General features: G+C 39.9%; 1 protein-coding gene across 1 annotated transcript; it reads left to right on the top strand.

The window, feature by feature from the left end:
• Positions 1-3855: 3855 nt before the first annotated feature.
• LOC104069335 (gamma-aminobutyric acid receptor subunit beta-1-like) lies at positions 3856-13189 on the top strand (the record flags this gene model as incomplete). The annotated part of the gene is made up of 4 exons (XM_009574501.1): positions 3856-3993; positions 4099-4251; positions 5547-5797; positions 12842-13189. Coding segments are annotated over 4 exons (890 nt in total), but the record flags the coding sequence as incomplete, so codon positions are not given.
• Positions 13190-19768: the final 6579 nt, after the last annotated feature.

The raw sequence follows: 19768 nt of genomic DNA on the forward strand, positions 1-19768 counted from the left end.
GGAGCAGCCGGTGCGTGCCTTGAAAGCGACGCTGGAGCCCGGCCGCAGGCGACTCCCGCGCGGAGGAGCTGATTCTGATTTTTAGGCAACGGGCATAACTGAATTACATTAACTCACGGTGTTAAATCAGTTAAATGTTGTTGATGACATGGTCTTATATAGTTGGGGAAATAATTCTAGCCCCCTGCAGGAAAAGTTGCAACAGCTCTTGACAGCTATTATGAACATAATTGAAATATTTCAGGTTCCCAATATTTGGCTTCTACAAAATTTGTGTTCAGACGTTACCGTCCAGCTGTAAGTACTGCTCTCTCTGTCACAAAAGCAGAGGCATCCCTTTAAAGCGGTGACATGGATACGGACGCAGAGGGAAAAGGATCACATGGAAAAAAAGCTGACGAGGGAATACCTGGGCAGTACAGATAAGTTCAGTGAATAAATCAGCATGTTAGAGTTGGCCACTGCACAGACTAGACCCCCTTTTTCTATCACTAAAATAGCTTTTCTTCCATTCTAAATGTTAAAGGCATATGCTGCCAGAAGTGAGGGTTTATCATTGCCTGCTAGCCAGAAGCTAATGCTGCTCCATACTGAATGTTTCTTAATTTATATCGCTACGCCTCCTCACTTGAAGGCACTATCCACTTCAAAAAGGAGGAGTGATCCGTCCTCTGCTAACTCTGTTCAGAGCTGAGATCAGTTCCAGTCTTTAAACTGCAGCCAACTGTGTTCCTCTCGAGTTCGCTAGTTTGGAAAGCAAAAAGCAATGTCACCGCCTGTGGGACATGAGGGCCTCCAAGCCCTGCATCTGTGAGTCATCGTCAGCCGTGAAAGCAGCACTTCTCACACACCTAGAACAATGCACGAAGCACGTAATGAAGGGCATCACACAACAAAAATCATATCACATCAGGGAATGGACTGCCTGAGGAGACTTTACTCCTTGTTAGTGTCTAGTAGAGTTATTGCAATGATTGTCAAGGAAATCATGATTGTACTGAGGTTCTCTCTATACAAAACCAGGGGAAGATGTTCCTGCTCAATTACTCTTCTAAAAAGAGAACTAACAAATGTGAATGCTCCTGACTGAAAAACATCACTATCCCTTTCTCATAATTTCCCCCAGCTTTAACCGGAGTAAATTCAAGGAACAAATCAGCATATTAGAAACAGCAGTAGCTCACACTAGATCCATTTTTTGTAGTATTTGGAAGTCTTTTTTAAGTTTGTAAAGGATAAAGACATGGCCTGCCAGCAGTGATGGCTTGTCATCAGCTGAAATCTTCCATGCAAGGTTCTTGCTTTTGGTCAATTGACTTTATAACCTTTTAGTTCTACTTTTCACTTAGTAGCCAAAGTCATAGAAACCTTTCCAAGACTAGTGAAAAGCATATTTGCCTCCATTACAAAACTCCCGTAACCTGTTTTTGCGAAGGTCCAGCACCACCACACGCTGTACCAATAAACAGTGCAACCCTTCTGTAGGATGGTGTGCCTGTTTTCTTTTTGAAATCTGCCCTGTGACATCCCAGGTGTTTATTTGGTACCGTTTCAGTTTTGACAACTAAATCTACAATAATTCACCTTTGGGGAAGGGAATTTTATCTGCAGTAAGGTGCCCAAACTATTCCCTCTTTTGTCAAGAAGGCAGAGACACTGTAAAGAGGCTGGCAGAGGCTGCTTAAGGAGACAGTGAATAAAGTCCAGACTTGCTGAGCACTGGGGGCTGTTCCTCTCTCTGCCCTGGGTCCCAGCGTGCTCCAGCTGAGGAAGCAGCACAATTGGAGCAAAACTGGAGGGAAGGGTTTGAAAAGGGCCCAGCTGATGATGGCACAGAACAGAAGAATCAGGTTCACCATTTTCTTCTGAACCCTGAAGCAGAATCCAGGGTTCTCACATCTAAACCTTCACCTATGACTTTGCAGCAAGTACCGGTGAAACTTCTGGGTAGTGCTGCACCTTTCTTCTTTCTAATTCTAGCCCCTAAAGACAAAGAAATAGCTATTACTGGTATCTCATGTAGAGGATGTCTGGGTGGTGTCGAGTCTACAGATAATCAATACCCTTTCAGTATGAGATGACAGCTTACTATTATTTCCTCTATTTTGCTGCATCTTATTTTAAAAGGGAAAACATTCAAGAGAGATTTTTTATAATACAGATTTGCAAGAAAATTAAGTTAACACTTCCCTGACAGTCTTAGTCTTGGCCTTTTAAACAGACTTAGCAGTCTTCACTCCCTCCTTCAATCATTCTGTATTACACCTTACATGTGGCTCATGTTGGCCCTGTGGTTTGTGTGCAACACCTTTAAAGCAGCTACTGAAGTTCCACTATCAAGCAGCTACCTTGACCTTTTGCAATGAAAAGCTCATGCCTTTTAACTGGAAGACATGAAAACCAGCCATGCAGAGAGCCCAGTGTGACAACCCTAGGGTGGTTCATTCAAAAAAAATTAGCATACATAATGGGAAGCACAGAAGTTTTAAGCCAACAGCAGCAATCCGTATTGCACAGGTTAGTACGGTTTCAGGAGCAATTCAGATAGTTAGCAAACCATGCACATGAGCAGTTCACAAATAAGATATGTGAACACTTAACCTTGTTCGGCCCATCACTGTGTATTTGCATCAAAAGATAGCTGTTCAGTAACTGTAGACTTTCCAAACAGTCCCTTGAGCTCAGCAGCAAGTCGTGAGAACTTCTCTGATTGTCACCAGGGAAACTACGGACCCGTTTTGCACGTGGTCAGCCTTTCAGAGATGAGGCTATTACCAGGCACTATCATAGGAAAAGACATCTCAGGACTAATTTCCCTAGCTAGAAATTGCATTACTGGTGCATGTGAAAGGATGAGTTCCTAACTCTGCAGGGGCTTCTGATGCTATGGCTGGTTCAGCTGGCAAAACTACTGTCAAGTTTTCTAAAGCTTTGAGTTCAAACATATGTTTTTATTTGTTCTGTGTTATATGATTTAAACCTGATTAAATCTAACACCTGAAGGAAAAGTCTAAAAATAGATGAGAGATTGTTCTCTCCTTCGGTAGATATCTGGACAAAGCAGTAAAATGCAATAAATTGGAACCAGTTTAAATATTAGTTCAAAAATGTCATCAATTGTGAGATTTTTCTGAAACTCAGTCACTTCTGAGTTTAATCAAAATGTTTTTGAAAATGATAACAATAACGTTATTCCCAGTCGTAGAATGGCAAATTCATTTTTAATTAAATGATAAATAATCAACATTGCTGTTAAAAGGAAAAAGAAGAAACATGCTAGTTTTGAAGTCAATAGGAAATAGTTCTGTGATAACAGAAGATCAAAGATGGCATGGTCTAATTAAAATATAAAATGCTGCACGAAAAGCAAAGGGATACCTACAGCTCTGACAGACAGGTACCTGAATTTTCTTCTAGAATCATCTTTGCCTCCACTGGCTCCAAACTCTGTATTTTGTCACAGCCTGCATAGGAAATCAAATGCAAAGCTGGGAACGGAACGTGGTTTTACTGTCAGAGCTCCTCCTAGAGAGTTTAAAAGTTTTGCTGATGTTGCATCAGTCTGTTGGTAAACCGAGCAACTCAAGCCTGAAAGAAAAGTAGTAGTTTTAGAGCTAGCCTAAAATTGATCGTTAATCTTAAATTCTGTCCTTGTTTTCTGTCTTCTCCCTTTCCACACCTAGAAGCTTCCCCGGGTAGAAAGGAGGCTATGTGGCTTCTGTATAACAGAAATGTCACACAACAGAAGGCTGAACTCCTGATTAACAGCAGCTCCTTCCACTTTAACCACAACTATTTAAGCCAAGTAATAAAGCAAAAAGAAAAATCAATAATCAAATTATGCCTCTGTTTCAGATGGATACACCACTGATGATATTGAATTTTACTGGAATGGAGGAGAGTCGGCAGTAACGGGAGTTAGTAACATTGAGCTCCCACAATTTTCTATCGTTGATTACCAGATGGTATCAAAGAGAGTGGAATTTACAACAGGTAAGCGCTGGCTAGTTAAAAAAGCCCTCCCCTCCTCCCCAACCCAGAAATATCAGTGTCTAACTTTTCTTAGGCATTAGTCATTATAGGACTTCTTTCTTTCAGGAGCGTATCCTCGATTATCACTTAGCTTCCGGCTTAAAAGAAATATTGGATACTTCATTTTGCAAACCTATATGCCTTCCACGCTGATCACAATTCTGTCGTGGGTATCTTTCTGGATCAATTATGATGCCTCTGCCGCCAGAGTTGCTCTAGGTAACTTCTTTTCAAAATCACTGAACTACATAGATACTTGTTGCCTTTGAATACAGTAGCACCAAATCCATACAGCTGATTGCAGCAGCATTAATTGTGATCTTACACGTGCAGCGTAGGGTCTTCGTTGTCAGGAAGGCAGGTGGCATCTTGCCTACACCTGAAGTTCTTGCTCTGCAGTTAGGTTGGGATCCTGACTGACTTCCAGTTGCCTTAATGGTCTTTGGATCAGGCCAAAAACTGAAGCGTAAAGGTCTAATTCAGTTATTTAAGGGTATCTACACTGTGCTGCATCAACATTTCATTGATGTTAAAAAGCGTCCTCTCAGGCCAGATGTGTGTCTGGAAAGAATACACAAGGTCCTACTGATATCAGTGGAGATATACCAGCTTAAACCAAATAAGCCTGTTTTACCTACATAGTTGGTTATTCCTGTACCATGTTCCTTCCTACAACTTCCCATAAAACAAAATCTTCTGCCACTGTCTGCGCTTTAAGGCAGATATGCTTTTCAAATGCTAATGCCAGAAAGCGATTTTGTCCTACCTCTCTGTAAATTCAACTCATTACACCTGTGCCTAGAGCGATTATCTGGATGCATTAATGACCTGGGATTGAAGCAGCCTAAAAAATAATTTCATCCAGCTAAAACAAAACACAAACACAAAGAAAAAAAAAAAAGAATCATGCAGTAATGGATAACACAATGAGATGGAAATGCTTTACTTGCAAGCACCCCTTTAACAGGAAAAGCTGTTTTGGTACAAGCGTATATATCACTTTCTCTTCATCAAAGACCATCACTTTATCATAAAGCTTCCCTTTCTCCTTTCTATCCTCTGTTTTCAGTAAAAAGCTAGATACTTATTCCAGTTCCCCAGAGCAATGCAAGCCACCCTATGGGGTCAAGCAGGGCTACTGCTGTAAATAGAGAAGCATCTCCTCACATAGAAAGAACAGTGATCAACTCTTTGCTATCCAGGTCAGCTAACACCACATTCCCTAGCAGAGTTATTGTAAAAATTAAGGCAAGATGTACCAAGGTAGCCTGGGGTTTTGAAGGCCATTTGATTCACCCTCCATTGCATGGAAAGCCAAGGAAGGTGCTATCAGCAGATCCGCAAGGATATCTTCCTTTCCAGTCCTGTAAAACGCATTCCCTTGGCTGTTAAGAATCTGATCACATACTTAAGCCATCTGCATGAGAAGTGCATGGTAATGCTGCCATTACACCTTTCATGCTTACATCTCCTTCCCTATCTTGTTACTCAATGTCTTTTTCTTCCTTTCGCAGGAATCACAACTGTGCTGACCATGACCACCATCAGCACCCACCTCAGGGAGACCTTGCCAAAGATTCCCTACGTCAAGGCAATAGATATTTACCTGATGGGATGCTTTGTGTTTGTGTTCCTGGCCTTGCTAGAATATGCCTTTGTAAACTACATATTCTTTGGGAAAGGACCCCAACGTCAAAAAAAGGCAGCAGGCAGGGCAGGACTTGCTACAGGCGAGAAGAGCAGACTGGAAACAAATAGAGTCCAGGTAAAATGTTCAAGCTAACTTTTCAAACATTATTTCTGTTGTGACAATGTTGATGTATATGATGATAAAGATAAATGCAGTTTGAACATATATGCAAAAGCACTTAAGATTGTCTAGGAGATTACAGCAACATATGGTTTGTCCATCGTCAACTGAAAACAGAGTAAGAAACTACAGAAAATGCAAACGAATATTCAGAACGAGCATTTCTTTGCAGCACAGAAGAAATACAAGAGGTACAAGGAAGTTAAATATTTACCATTTCAACTGTATATTTCTTTGCTATAGAAGGTGGTATAGAAGCAATGCTTATTATATAGTTTCTCTTTACACACAGAAACCTCACCAAAAATAGCCAGCAAAGACAGACACTGTTGCTTCAGTGATTCTTGAATGAAGCCCACACCACTGAGCTTCCAGGAACGCAAGGAGGATGCTGCTAGGTTATAACAGCTTTCACAGATGTCAGGATTTTTCCCTCAGGCTAAATTCAAGCAGACCACAGCTACCCCCTCTTAAAAAACAAGCCAGACAAACTCCAGGAAGTAATACTATGGACATTTTTTTAACTTTAATTTAGCAGTACATCACTGAGCACTTGCAAACTCCCATAAACCTACTCTGTTTTTTTCCCAGTTTTTCAGAAATAAACACTTCCCTCAGGTGTATTTGGCCCAGTCTGACTCAGAGGAAAATATATATCCTAATGAGCCAAAAATTTTCTTCTGTTCGCTGCTTTTCTTACAATATATTACATCCAAGTATTAATGAGATCTTACCCAGGCTGCCCTATAAACTTCTGTACTGTTGTGGCCTGAGGTGATAGCATTTGGAAAAAACTATATTTGAGCCTTCTGTTCAGCTTGAAGAATGAGACCAACACAGACTCTAACAGGTAAGACGGATGGTTGCAATTTCACATACATGTCAGGAAGTGCATTTCAGAAACTCTGTGATACTTTATTAGTTCTAGAGTTGTGTGTCTCGTGTCCCAGCAGCCACACCACTACAGCTAAGCATCATTAACAGAGTCGTCATGTCCTCAGTCTCAGTCAACTCATGAGCCAATTGAAAGTCCTTACCCGCATTCACCTCCTGTCCCAATGCAATGCTTTATTACAGTGGGTGCACAAATTCAATTCAGGCTTGCAGCAGTGTCCAAGGTCCCACAAAGTATTGTCCTCCACAGAGCAGAGGAGATAAGCCACCCCGTTACGGATTGTTGTGCGCAGACACTGTCTATCCAATTCTATGGAAGATAAGGAAGGGAAAAAAAACAACAAAATCCACAAACTCTGACCAGCCACCTCAACAGCTCCTGAGATAACCCAGCCTAGGTGAGAAGAAGCACAGCAAGGCTTCATGATGAAGAGGGAAGCAACACTACTTCTTGGCTACATGGGCCCCAGTGCACTGAACTGAGTAAAGGATAAGAAAGTGTAAAGAATAAGAGTGCAGGTAAGCTCTTTTTCCTACATACTTGGAGAGTTTGTTTAACCAACAAAAAGCGCTAATTCATGACTAAAAGTTTTTGTCTAAATGTTACGCTGGCAAAAATTACGCTGAGACCAGTACTCAGAATGGGATGGGAAGTGTTTACAACCACACTTGAACTTTTCAGAGCACCACATGCGTACATCAGCATTTTTCTGACAGAAAACAGAAGGCATACATGCTTTGTACAAGGATGTATAAGTGTTCACACTTTAGACTGCAATTCCATTCTGAGACTGAGAATGCTTTAAGTGAACAGACTGCTTTCTGCCTGTACAGTGCATGTTTGTGATTTTAGGTATGTGTATATACACACATACACGTAGACACACACATGTGAATCGGTATCAATGGATTGTGTTATCCCACTGGAGATATATTGATGTGGGACCTTGTGAGCATTCATTTTACTCAGCATGGAAATGCGGATGTCCAACAGCTGTATTTCTGTCTTCGGCAGGAAGAATGCACATGACCAGAGCAGTGGGACACAGTAAGGTTATGTGATCCCTAGTGAAGACAACTCCCAGCCCCTCTCCATCATGTTTTGAAATTTTTCACGGGTGTTACAATGTCTTTACCAAAGCAGGGGGGAAAGTTTTTTTGGAGCACAAAAGAAGTACAGCTGGAAGTATATACAGCTATAGGATATTTTTTTCCCTTTTACTCTTGACCCATACCACTTATCCATACAGGGACCTATAACCAATAGAAGATATGTAACAGTGCTTCCTCTCTTTGTGCCAGGTGAAGATATTGCTCGTTCCCATCTGACGTACAACTCCCACGACTAAAAGAGTTCAAATTCTTTCACCAGATAACAAAAGCGTTAAGACATGTGAGCAACACTCAGCAAACTGACCGTGATATTAACACAGTATAGAGAAGACCAGATGGAAAATGAAGCCATACTGCTGTTTCATATGTGGCTGTTCCTTGCTCTACAGGCTGAAGAAGGTGCAATAAAGCCTCTCCAGTTTCACAACTTATGCCATTTTAATTTTTAATATGCAAAAAAATATTAATTTGTAGTAAACAAGCTTTCTGTTTCTCCGAATAAAGCATAAAGACTGTTTATATCTCCTTGTCCATTTGTCAAAGCTAGATGTCACTGAGGAAACCACCATAATTATGGATAAATAGGACAAACCACCCAGCAAGAAAATATTTAGATAGTCCATGCATGCAACTGCTTCTGTTTCCCCAGGCAATTATAATGTGAATAATCATTAACAGAACATGTCTCTTAAGCATGAGAAAGAGGTAGGATGCAATCACAATGTGAGTGGGAAAGGGGCTGAGCCATCAAGGGGTTCATAAATGGCAACACAAGACGGTCTTTTGCTCCCCAGTTCTGCACAGCATCACACCTTCCTTTCAAACCTTCTGTGAACCACAAAACCCCTGGGATGGAAAACCAGGCTCCAAGGAAAACATACAATTTTCCAGTACAGTGGCTACTGGAAGGAGAAAAAGGAGGGAGCACATAACCACACAACTAGCTCAACCTTCAAGTAAATCCACACCTGAATATGTACATCCCTGCTGAGCATAACCCGTTTCTTTGCAGATAACACTACTGCATTTGTTCCAACAAGACAGCTTGTATGAGTAACATGGCCCTGAATCTTTCATCTTAAGAGAAAGAAAAGATGTTTTTGTATTGAGACAAAACAAAAGTTCTTACCTTTTATCTCCCAACAGTTAACGTAAAAAAAGTAGGTAGGTAAAAAGCCATTCCAGACAGCACTAAGCACTTGAGACCCATCCTCTGTCAAGGAATGCCAACATGCTCTTCCACTAGAACTGACTGACTACTTTTTATGTGGCCAACACAGGACTGTTGTTTTGGGGTTTTTTTATTACTTTAACTATTTTACACTTGCAATATCATTTGATGCTTGTAAGCAGGAAACTCATTTTCTAAGTAAACATACAAGCCAGATTATTATTGCTTTTTATGATGTTTCCTGAGCAGACATCAAGGCTTTTCCATCACTGATGAAGATTCATTTATATGTACCTGTGCTGATTTAGGCTTCAGGTAGTTCCAGTGCAAACGAAGAACTAAAAATCTATAAACTCAATATAGATACACACTCAATATAGGTACAAATGTCATTACAAGAAGCATCACCACATACATGCATCTGAAGAATATTTAAACTTTGATAATTAAACCAGATGACTAACACAACATCAGCTTTAGATGCTTTGACATCCTTCCCACATATTCTTCATGATATGTTCAAAAGACAAAAAAGAAAAAAAAAATTCTTCAGCTTTCTACAACTTTAGGTAAAATTTCTGCATTGTACAAACAAGACAAAGTGTATATGTTCATACAATCACACATTTAGGCTCAGAATATCTGTTAAGCAAGAAATCCTGTTTTCATCTGAGCAATGGTTGGTTTGTGTAATAAAATTTAGGGCATTCCAGTTAAAGAACAACAAGGTGGTATTTGAAAGAATAAATGCATTATATCCGAGCAAGGAAGAACTACTCTGGGCTTGATATGGCTCATCTTTCCTACCTAAGGAGGGGACTAAGATACTCTAATCTTAAGCAGGCAGCCAGCTAGTAGGCCAGAAAACTGAGTAGACAGAGCCTTGTCTCTTCCATCCCCATTTTTTGTCATGCCATCCGATGCAAATGTGTCAAAGACTGTGTACAACTGCAGTACATACCTGATGTGGGGAAAGAGCATCATCACTGAGACATGGGGTGGAATGAGTTAAAGCCTGCTGGCTATTTCTGATGCACAGGCATCCTCCAGCACAGGACCAACATCAAGCCCCAGGTAACCTCGTATTAACTAAAGGAGAAAAGATTTTAATACAGAAAATTTACAGCTTTTACTGTGTGCATATTTGCTGTTAATTCATTCTAACACTAACATAAACAAAACTAATAACAAGTGTCTTTGGGGGATCCCTTAACAATTCATACATTTTCCAAATTCCTAAGGGAATTTGTAAAGTTCCTATGCTTCAGTAACAAAACCATAGCTCCACAAGTTTTAAGAATGTTTTGAAGTGAGGTTCAATAAATTCTGAAAGGGTTTTTAACAATGTGGGAAATTAACTGTTAGTCCAGCTTCATGTCGCACAAGCAGAGAATTTGACCCAGGTACATAAGAAGAGCTTTTATACTTCTCTGAGCCAATTTATTCAAGACCAGTGCAAGGCCCTTTGCTCTGAATTGCAAAGACTGCAATTCAAAGACTGAATTGCTTCATGATGTATACAAATCATCCCGGCTAAAATTATTTAAATAAACACATTTTAAAATATAACAGGTTCATTCATAACACTTAAAGCGGGAATTCATACACTGCTTGGCTTATAATAAACTGTCAGGGCATATTAGCTTAAGAAAGATCCCTATGAATCACTTTAGATTGTAGGCAGTTATGAGTTGTCTTCACAAAAGAGAAACCATAATAACTGTTTAATGATGCTTGCACTGCTGTTACGACTATTATAACACTAAAATCAATTAGCTTAAACATTGGATTATGTAATCAAGACAGCTCAAAGAGCTATTTCATAAAACTGGGAAGAAAAGGTTGACCTACCAAAACTTCTGAAAATTAAAAAAAATTCTCTTTTTACTTGGAGACAACTCTGAGATCATTGCTTTTTCCACAGAAAATGTCAGAACTTGGGAGTAATGAATAGTCTCATAGTTATGGCAGTCCTCTGGAGAGTAGGAAACCCTAGCTCAGATCGTCCTTCTGCTTAAATTTGAAGACTTGACCTAAAAAGTATAAACTGGGTAGCCCATATCTCAAGTAAAGATTGCAAACACCATACTGGTTTATGACCAGCTGGCCTCTCTAACCAGAATATGTGAGCTTTTCCTGCCACAACAGTGGTGGGAACTGGGAGGTTCTTCCCGCTGAATGCTCATTTCAGCATGTACAACTAGAATCAGTTGCTAAACCTGATTAGAGCATTTTCTATCTGTGGTGACTTACTACTCCATTTAGAAGACTTTTTTCCCCACAGCTCTCCACAGCTTTTGTACAAACAGCCCCTTCACTTCTTTGTTTTCAGTTAGTAAGTGCAACGTTCTCTCCTTCTGGTGATGGGAAGGAACATCTTCTGCACTGCCAGGTGGAACCGAGGCTTTCTCTGGCTTCCAGTTTTCTGCTGCGGCAACCCCCAGAGACCGAATTTCCCTGTGTGCTCTACTTGAAGTTTTTTTCTTCAAACCTGCTGTAGATTATTATACCATTTCCTAGCTCTGCTATGTCTTGCTAAAAATGTAAAACTCAGAGTATGAACAAAGCATTGCATATCACTGGTGCTTCACAAGACTAGATATTGTCAATAAGTAATTTTTTTTCCTTGGTATGAAGGCATCCCCAGACAGCCATGGTGTAGATTGTAATATATATGGGGTAGGTCCAATGCCACAGTTTACAAAAAACAATTTTAATACTCAAGCTTCAAAGCAAAGTCTTTGAAGTTTCTTTTAAGAGGTCCTGATGTGTATTTCCCTCATATGAGCTACAGGGGATGTTTAAATGTCTGGGAATTAGAAACATATAGGAAGTCTTTACGGAGAAGTCAGGAGTCATCCTGGAAACACCAAAAAACTTTTCCTAAAAGAGGTTTTACTACAAACATGTAGAAAACTAAAGATGAGTAAGAAGGTAAACACTTTGTAGTAATGCAGCCATTCATGGCTAATTACATTCATATATAAAAAAGGCAATGATATTAAAATATTTTATGTATATATATATATATTTTGCGCCAGACATGTACATATCAGTTGCAGTTTCCAGTTCTTTGCTCAGGTGCTTAAAACAGTGCCTTGACTAACTAACAGCACAAATAGAGTAAGTGATAAACATATTTGAAACAACTGCTTCTGGTAGCGACATATAAAAATGCAAGCGAATGCGAGGTTTCATTGAGTAAAGTGGATTATTCTATCTGCACGTGAGCAAGTTAATGGCATGCTGTGGGGAGTAGGGATTTCCATCTCTGCCATATAGTAATTCTGCAAAACTAATTCTCATCACAAGTATATTACAATAACTGATAAAATGCACATGTACCTATATGTTCTTCATATGATGAACCCATTGTTACAAAACTGTTCTTGCAACTAACCTACAGCACTAAAACTGTATAAAATTGACAGAGACAGCAATATTTTTTTTTCACCTTGAGTACATGAAAGCTTGGGGTGTCAGGTCACCAGACATTAAAACTCACTATTTCATAAAGACTATGATCTAAGTTAAAGATAAAATTAGAAAACTCTTACTTTACAGGGGGTGAGATAACTAACTGAGCGAAAAGGTCTCAGACCAAAGAGCTGAGTCAGAATGGGAGATATTTAGATGCCTAACAGATAATTTCACACCAGTCAGGAAAGTGTATTTTCATGTCCACCAATGCTATACAAGACGCGACTGTCACTGCAGCCCAGGAGCACCTTGGCAGGAGAGCCAGAAGGTACCTGTCCATCTGGGAGATGCTTTGGGCTGGCTGAGGAACTTGTCTAATTCATGTTCCTTCCTTGACACAGGTTGATCCCCATGGAAACATGCTGCTTAGCCCACTAGAAATACGAAATGACATCAGCAGCTCAGACGTGTTCACGAGCCCCCGTGACCCCCGAGCCACCACGTACACGTACGACAGTGCCAACCTGCAGTACAGAAGAGCCAATTCCAGCAGAGACCTCTACAGTAGGAGCGCTTTGGACAGGCACAGGCTTCATAAAAAAGGACGCTTACGAAGAAGGGCATCCCAGATCAAAGTCAAAATCCCTGATTTGACTGATGTTAACTCGATCGACAAGTGGTCCAGAATGGTCTTTCCCATCACGTTTATTCTTTTCAATGTTGTTTACTGGCTGTATTATGTCCACTAATTTATGCAATAACGTTACCATAGACTAACATAATTAGACTTGCTTCTTTTCCTTCTCAATTTTGTTAACTCTGAAGAACTGCAGTAGCCATAATGTTACATGTTCAAGGTAAGATACCCCGCCATTGAATACTTCCAGATTTAAGCTTTCAAAAAAAAAAAACACCACCCAACCCAAATCCAGCCTCACTACATTCAGATCAGAATAGTATGAATCTGCTCTTAAAGAGCATCTTCAGCAAAAGCGCTATACCTCGATTTTTACAGAGTTTGTGCATCACCCATGACCTTTCTGTACCCACTTTTATCTTTTTTTTAATAAAAAAAATAAGTCCTACTGTATTCCCACAGCAGCATGCTTCCAAACAAGACCTTAAAACAACTCAAAGTAGTAGTCATGTCACAGTCTCTCAGCATTTAGAGTGTAAAGGAATTTGAAGAAATAACTGTTTGAAGGATTATAACTATGACATCACGCATCATTTCAAAGTTAATAGTTATACTAGGAAGTATTTCCATAGTGTCTGTGAGAAGTTTCACTCAAGGAGATGCAAGTCAATTCACATTTTCAGAGAGGCAGAGATCTTCAAAAGAATGAAAGGGCAGCAGAGACAAATTCCACTGAGTTTCCAACTAAGGAATCAGCTGATTGGACCGAACAGGAATTTGTTATTTCCACAAAGTAGCAAAGTTGAAATTGATGAGAACAATTGTGCCATCTGTAATTTTTTTATTAAAAAGTAGAAAACAAACACGTGTTCATTCCTGGAAGCAACTACCGAGGGATACCCCAGCCCAAGAGTGGCTACTTTTCTTGACTCCCAGGTTTCCTATGGCTGGTAATTGCAACACATTCTCCCAAAAATTGGCAGATGTCTGGGAACAGATCTGAGGAGAGTTCTGCACACAGTTTTCTACAGATTTCCTTACTCCGCTGAGGAACAGGAAATACAGCTGAGTCTTTCTGCACTTGGTGATGTTGGGTACACTGTTCCTGAGGAGTTGCCTCTCCCCACCGACTGCTTATCGCCTGACACAACCACAGCCAAGGAGCTGCAGGCAAAGTGCCAGCAAGCTGCATGCAACTGAGGAGCAATAGGTCAGTCATCTCCTGTCTGTAGCAAACCCATTTCCCTTCTCTATTGCCGTTTTTTTCCTAACAGTGTTTATATTGTGTTGCCTAACATAGCATTTTATTGAAACGGAACTACTATCAGTTAAATTTTATTTTATATTGAAAGTGTTTCATACTTTTAGGGGAGTCAAGATATACAAGCCAACAGAGTCTATGTAGGTACCGAGATAATTGTTATCAATGCCAGCTGGTACAGAAAGAAATGTTGATCAGGACAGTAGGCAGCAATATCCGCAGTTAGGATTTAGTAGGGAATACAAATGAGCAGTGTGGAAAGCTTCTTCACCAGTTCCTCGTTGCCTGGCAGTAAGGTCAACTGATGACCTTATCGCCAGTTGATGTTACAACTTTTTAATCAGAATGTAATAATAAATGAAACACTCCTACATGTTAACGTTTGTCACATCCTGCAAGACCTCAACCTCCTAACAGATCAGGACCTGCTGCCCCTTTGTGCAGCAGGCTTCTGCAGAAACAGTCTGGAATGATAAATTACCAAAGAAGGGGAATAGCTTTAATGTACTCGTTACAAAAAATAAAAGGCTGTAAAACAGGCATTTGACACTGCTAATCTAGGAGGGTCCTTGAGACTATCAGTTTTTCTGTGGGCTCCAAAGTCCCAGCCTCATCCCAAGTTCAATGGAGCACAAAGGTGGTCTTCTCAGCTGTCTCTTCTCTGCTACAATGTTTAACCTCCAGTCTATTGAAGAGTCGCACAGTTTTACCAGACTAATCAGCCACTAGGTACACTTTGAGATGATTCAGGATAAATATTAATTCAGTCAAAAATGGCTATTCTGAATAGGGTACAACTTGTATGCCTACCCCCACCCTAAAACAACACCAAATAATTTTTCAACATTTGCACTATATTGGCAACCAATATAAGAACTGCCACACATCATCCCACACAGGACATTTTAATTAATTTTTTAGTCAATTTTGAACAATGTTTAGATCAAGAACATTTTAGTGGCAACTAACAATATTTTGGTATCATAAAATAAACAATGTACAGAACATATGGAAGGCTTGCATGCTAAGCAAACTGAACTTTCCATAACTGCAAAAAATAGCGCCAGGAGGGAGACAGCAGTAGGGCTGTATATGCTGTCCATTCCAAATAGACACCCCATTAAACAGTTTTGAATTCAATGAACTGGCACCAGACTTTACAAACGAGAGAATAAGTCCATGAGCCAGTGAACTTGCCAGCTTTGTGGTTATATTGCAGGTTGGCAATATCTTAGCCCAGAGCCAGCATCTCCTGCCTCCCACTGAGCTCCTATCTGCACATTTAATCACTACCTCTGGTGAAAGAAAACAGAATTTGGCATACGAGCTTGCAAGACACATGGGATTTAAACTAAAACCTCTTTCAAAGCCTCAAAAGAGAATTAAAACCAAAACTTGGGAACAGGGTGTATTACCATAACTAGCACATTTCACCTCTTTCCACTACTTTCAGAAAAAAGCAGAAGAAAACATTTCTCACTTGAGAGCAATAGCTTGGCAGCAAGGAAAAGGCAGTGGTTATTAGAAGCACAGGATGGAAAAATGTGGCTATTTATGCATTACCCATGTACATCGCCATCTGGAGCTAGGAATTAGTGAGTACAAAAGAAACACAACCTCTTCCCATCAATAGGTTGGAGTCATTTGGCTGGTTTTAAGTGATAAAGGTAGCTTTAATGCTAAGCTCCATCACTGTTGTCTTTTAGTAGTTAGTTTGCCTGCCCGTAGGAACCAGACTTCAAGCTCAGCATAGATAAGGTCCTATTGCTAATTAGGTTTCTGGTAAACCCCCTTACAATTTGTGCTGCTGTTTCATGCAATTTGTGAGTTTGAATAGATTATTTGAAGAAACTAGCACTGGAAGTCCTTTTTAGTTAGGTTTCCCAAAGATAGGAGCTTCTACTGTCACTATGTGTGTGTTTGTCTATGTGGGAGTCTCCCAATAATGTTTGAATCCATTGGCAATTTCAACCAAAAGATGACAGAACAGTAAGGACCTGTGAGATAATACATTCTTACAAGTTTCAACAAAGCAGATAGCTGAGCAGAGGACAAAGCTCCTGTCAATTCATCCCTCTTCTCTGAAAGAAAGGGACTCGATGAACCCCGACCTTATTAGTCATCAGAGAATCCACACAGGAGGGCCATTCAATACCCAGATCCACAGGGAAAACAAGGTTCATTGGTTTTCATGCTCTTGAAACTATTTATTTCACACTTATAATGATCTTTTAATCTCATTCTAATCTTACTTCTCTTCAGCAGTATCCCGCCTAATTATGAATGAAACAGTCAGTGGCTAAATCGGCAGCGCGTTTGGAGCGTGTATTTCTCCGAGCGCAGAGTAAATTAAATAGCTCCTCTGTGCTTGTCCAGTGCTTCAAACTGGGATGGAGTCAGCCAGGAGACTGCAGTGATTTTGCCCATCTCTTTAATACCAGCCCAGCTGGGTAGCCAGCCTGTGAAGCCTCCTTGGCTGAGCAAAACCACTGGTTTGCAAGAGCCTTATTGTTGCGATGGCAGACATGAGAGCTGGGATCTGCCCCAAACAGTGTGTAAGAGTCAGCTGCAGTCACTCCAAAGAATAAACCAAAATCCTTCCACTTCATTTATATTCCCACACAATTCAAAACAATTAAGAAGAAATAGTAATAGTGGTAGAAAAGGTCTCAAAACACCACAAAAAAATAACATTTTCAATATCATAGGAATATTTCTGGCAACATTCCTGTGCTTTATGCTACCACTGAATAGCACAGAGTTGCAGTTTCGGAGTTACCCACTGGTTCACCTTGTTCACCCTTATAGAAAATGTTCCATCCCCTCATACTGCAAGTGGAAGACATTTTGAGATAAATCGTGAGGAAAGACATCCAGGGCCGGAGGCCATTTTCCACCAGCTGCTTCTGTTGCCCGTCACTGACAAACCTCTGCCCCTTCTCATGAATTCCTACATACTGAGGATGCATTGCTAATGCTGCCTTGGGAGTATTAGTCAAAAAAGGGCTGTGTTGTACCTGTTGCATACAAAAATGTTTTTAAATGGCTTCTGCCTTGAAAAGCATAAAAACCCACATCTGTGATTGTACAAGTATGTTTCTTCCTGCCCCCATAGGCATCACCCTGCAGCGCAAAGAAGGCATGAGATCACAGAAGAATATTGAATTTCAGCATCTGATGATAACGAAATGCATATGCACAGGGTGAAAGGATTAAGAGACAAATGAGAAATCTAGCATTTTTTAAAAGGAAGATCAGGTGATTTTTGTCTACTTACTGTCTTGGGGTGCAGCGTGAACTCTAATTATGTTGTCTGCTTCTTGGTGTGTTTGTTTCTCAATTATTTTGTAAGTAAGTCATTTTGAGTCTCCAAGTGTTATAAAAACATCACCTCTTGTCTTGTGCTGGTGCCAGTCTAAGAAATGGCATGGTAGTCATTCTTTTACACTTTTATTCTTGTCAAAATCCATTCAGTATCATTACCAATAAGGCGCTAAGATAATTACATGTAAGCAGAACCATGTCATCTCTCTAGAGACGCTCTCTGATCAATAATGTCTTTTAACTCATCACTGCCTATCTGTATCTGCACAGTCTTAGAGGAAAGTGTAAAATATCAATCACACCACCAAAAATGTTCATAAAGGTGGTTTCCTTTGGCAGATTATGCATTTCAGTGCACATCAGCAACCTTGTTTGCATCTGTGAACATATCAGTTTCTTTGTTCCCTCCTCTGAAATGTCATTTGCTGTTTTGATCTAGCTGACAACATATTACCTGATTTTTTCAGATTTTCACAGGCAACTAACTTTGAATATTGTGTGCTGCAGAAAACAGCAGCTTTAAGAAACAAAGGTGGCATATCATCATTTCAAGAAAGAGCTGAATGAGACTTTGGCATAGGTAAAGAATTCAGGATTGGGTTTTACAAAGGCAGTTAATAGCAGTTCTCGTCAGATCATCCAATGCTTGCTCTGGCTCCCATCTAGATCGATATTAAAAGAAATATGGAAGATCTGAAACCCCTGCATTCCCAAGAAACAGAATTCCTTCTTTTACTGTAGCCATCAAAAAAAAAGTTATTTAATTTAATATGATGCTAGGAATCCTTCCCCCCCAAGACGGTCCACCACCAAAGCAGTCCCTGTGGACCTGTAGTAGTTGCCAGTTAGAAAAGTCTCCACACCTTCCAGTGCCTTTCATTATTGTATTAGCTAAATTAGCTGACTAATCTGATGCTAAAAAATAACCACAGCCTTCTCTATTAGGACTCCTACTGGTGCTAGCACATATGAAGTGTACCTTTGAGTAAAATTCCCAGCCGTAGGCAACATGAAGAGTTCGACATCCAGTATATCCTTCACAAACCAGCTTAAAACATGAGGTTCCTGTGATGACCTCTCCACAGAGCAGCCTGATGATGTGAACCACACAGGCTTGTAAAACTCCAAAGGATGAATCTTTGTGAGATTTGCCCCCTTTTCTATGTTTTGGCAGTGCTCTTTTCGTCTTTCTGGAGTGGTCTTGAAGTATGTATAAACTATACATTTACAGAGGGAAGCATGGGATACTGCCAAATGTAATTAAAGTGGATTTAAAGAAGTAAAAAACTTTATAGACTATCTTGACGCACTTATGAAAGTATTCTCCAGTACCAGAAAAATAAAAATCCCTTTGTTTCTGATACTTCATTATAAATATTAATTCACAACTCAAAGTGATAGCAAAGTGTGCATACTTTAGGACAAGGTGTTACTGGTTCTTAAAACCACCTTTCAGATAAAAGCATAATCCTGTTTCGGAGTGTTTCTTATCAGAAAGGCTTGCTCCGGAGCTCAGAAATGTTCTACAGGCTTATATAGCTCTTTTAAAAACACGGCTTCTTGACATACACAATTGCTTTGTTGCAAAAGCAGTTTTATTACAGTAGTCACTTCCATATCGACAGTTTGCTGGTCAGATCCAATTCTGATTCACTTTAGTGTGCCAAGATCAAAGCTGAAATGATTGATCAAGAAAAATATTATTTTTCTGAAATCAAGAGAAGATTTCTATGAAGTGGAGAGAAGTGCAATGAATGCCAATGGAGGGCAAGTAACATTATTTTTGTAATTCATTTTTATATTTTGTATCAAGATATGCTGCATTTTCTGATTCAAATTGCAGGTGTGTTTATGCAATGTGAATTTCTGTAGGTGCTTTTTACATGTTAAAATTAAAACTTCATACAGTGTGTCCATTATATGTACTATTTTCATTACGACTTTTGGTTCAAAAGGCCTACTGTTTCTGGTTTTAATTACATGCTTAAGAGGTCTGTACATAGTACCTGCAAAACCACAGCGGTTTCACCAATATATTTATGATGGTTGTTTTCCTTTTTTTTTGCCCACGCAACCGCAGGACCCAGAAGTGAGCTGCTCTGCAGG

The sequence above is a fragment of the Fulmarus glacialis genome, unplaced genomic scaffold (genome assembly GCF_000690835.1).
Source record: "Fulmarus glacialis isolate BGI_N327 unplaced genomic scaffold, ASM69083v1 scaffold39213, whole genome shotgun sequence".
In the NCBI taxonomy this organism is placed as follows: Eukaryota; Metazoa; Chordata; class Aves; order Procellariiformes; family Procellariidae; genus Fulmarus; species Fulmarus glacialis.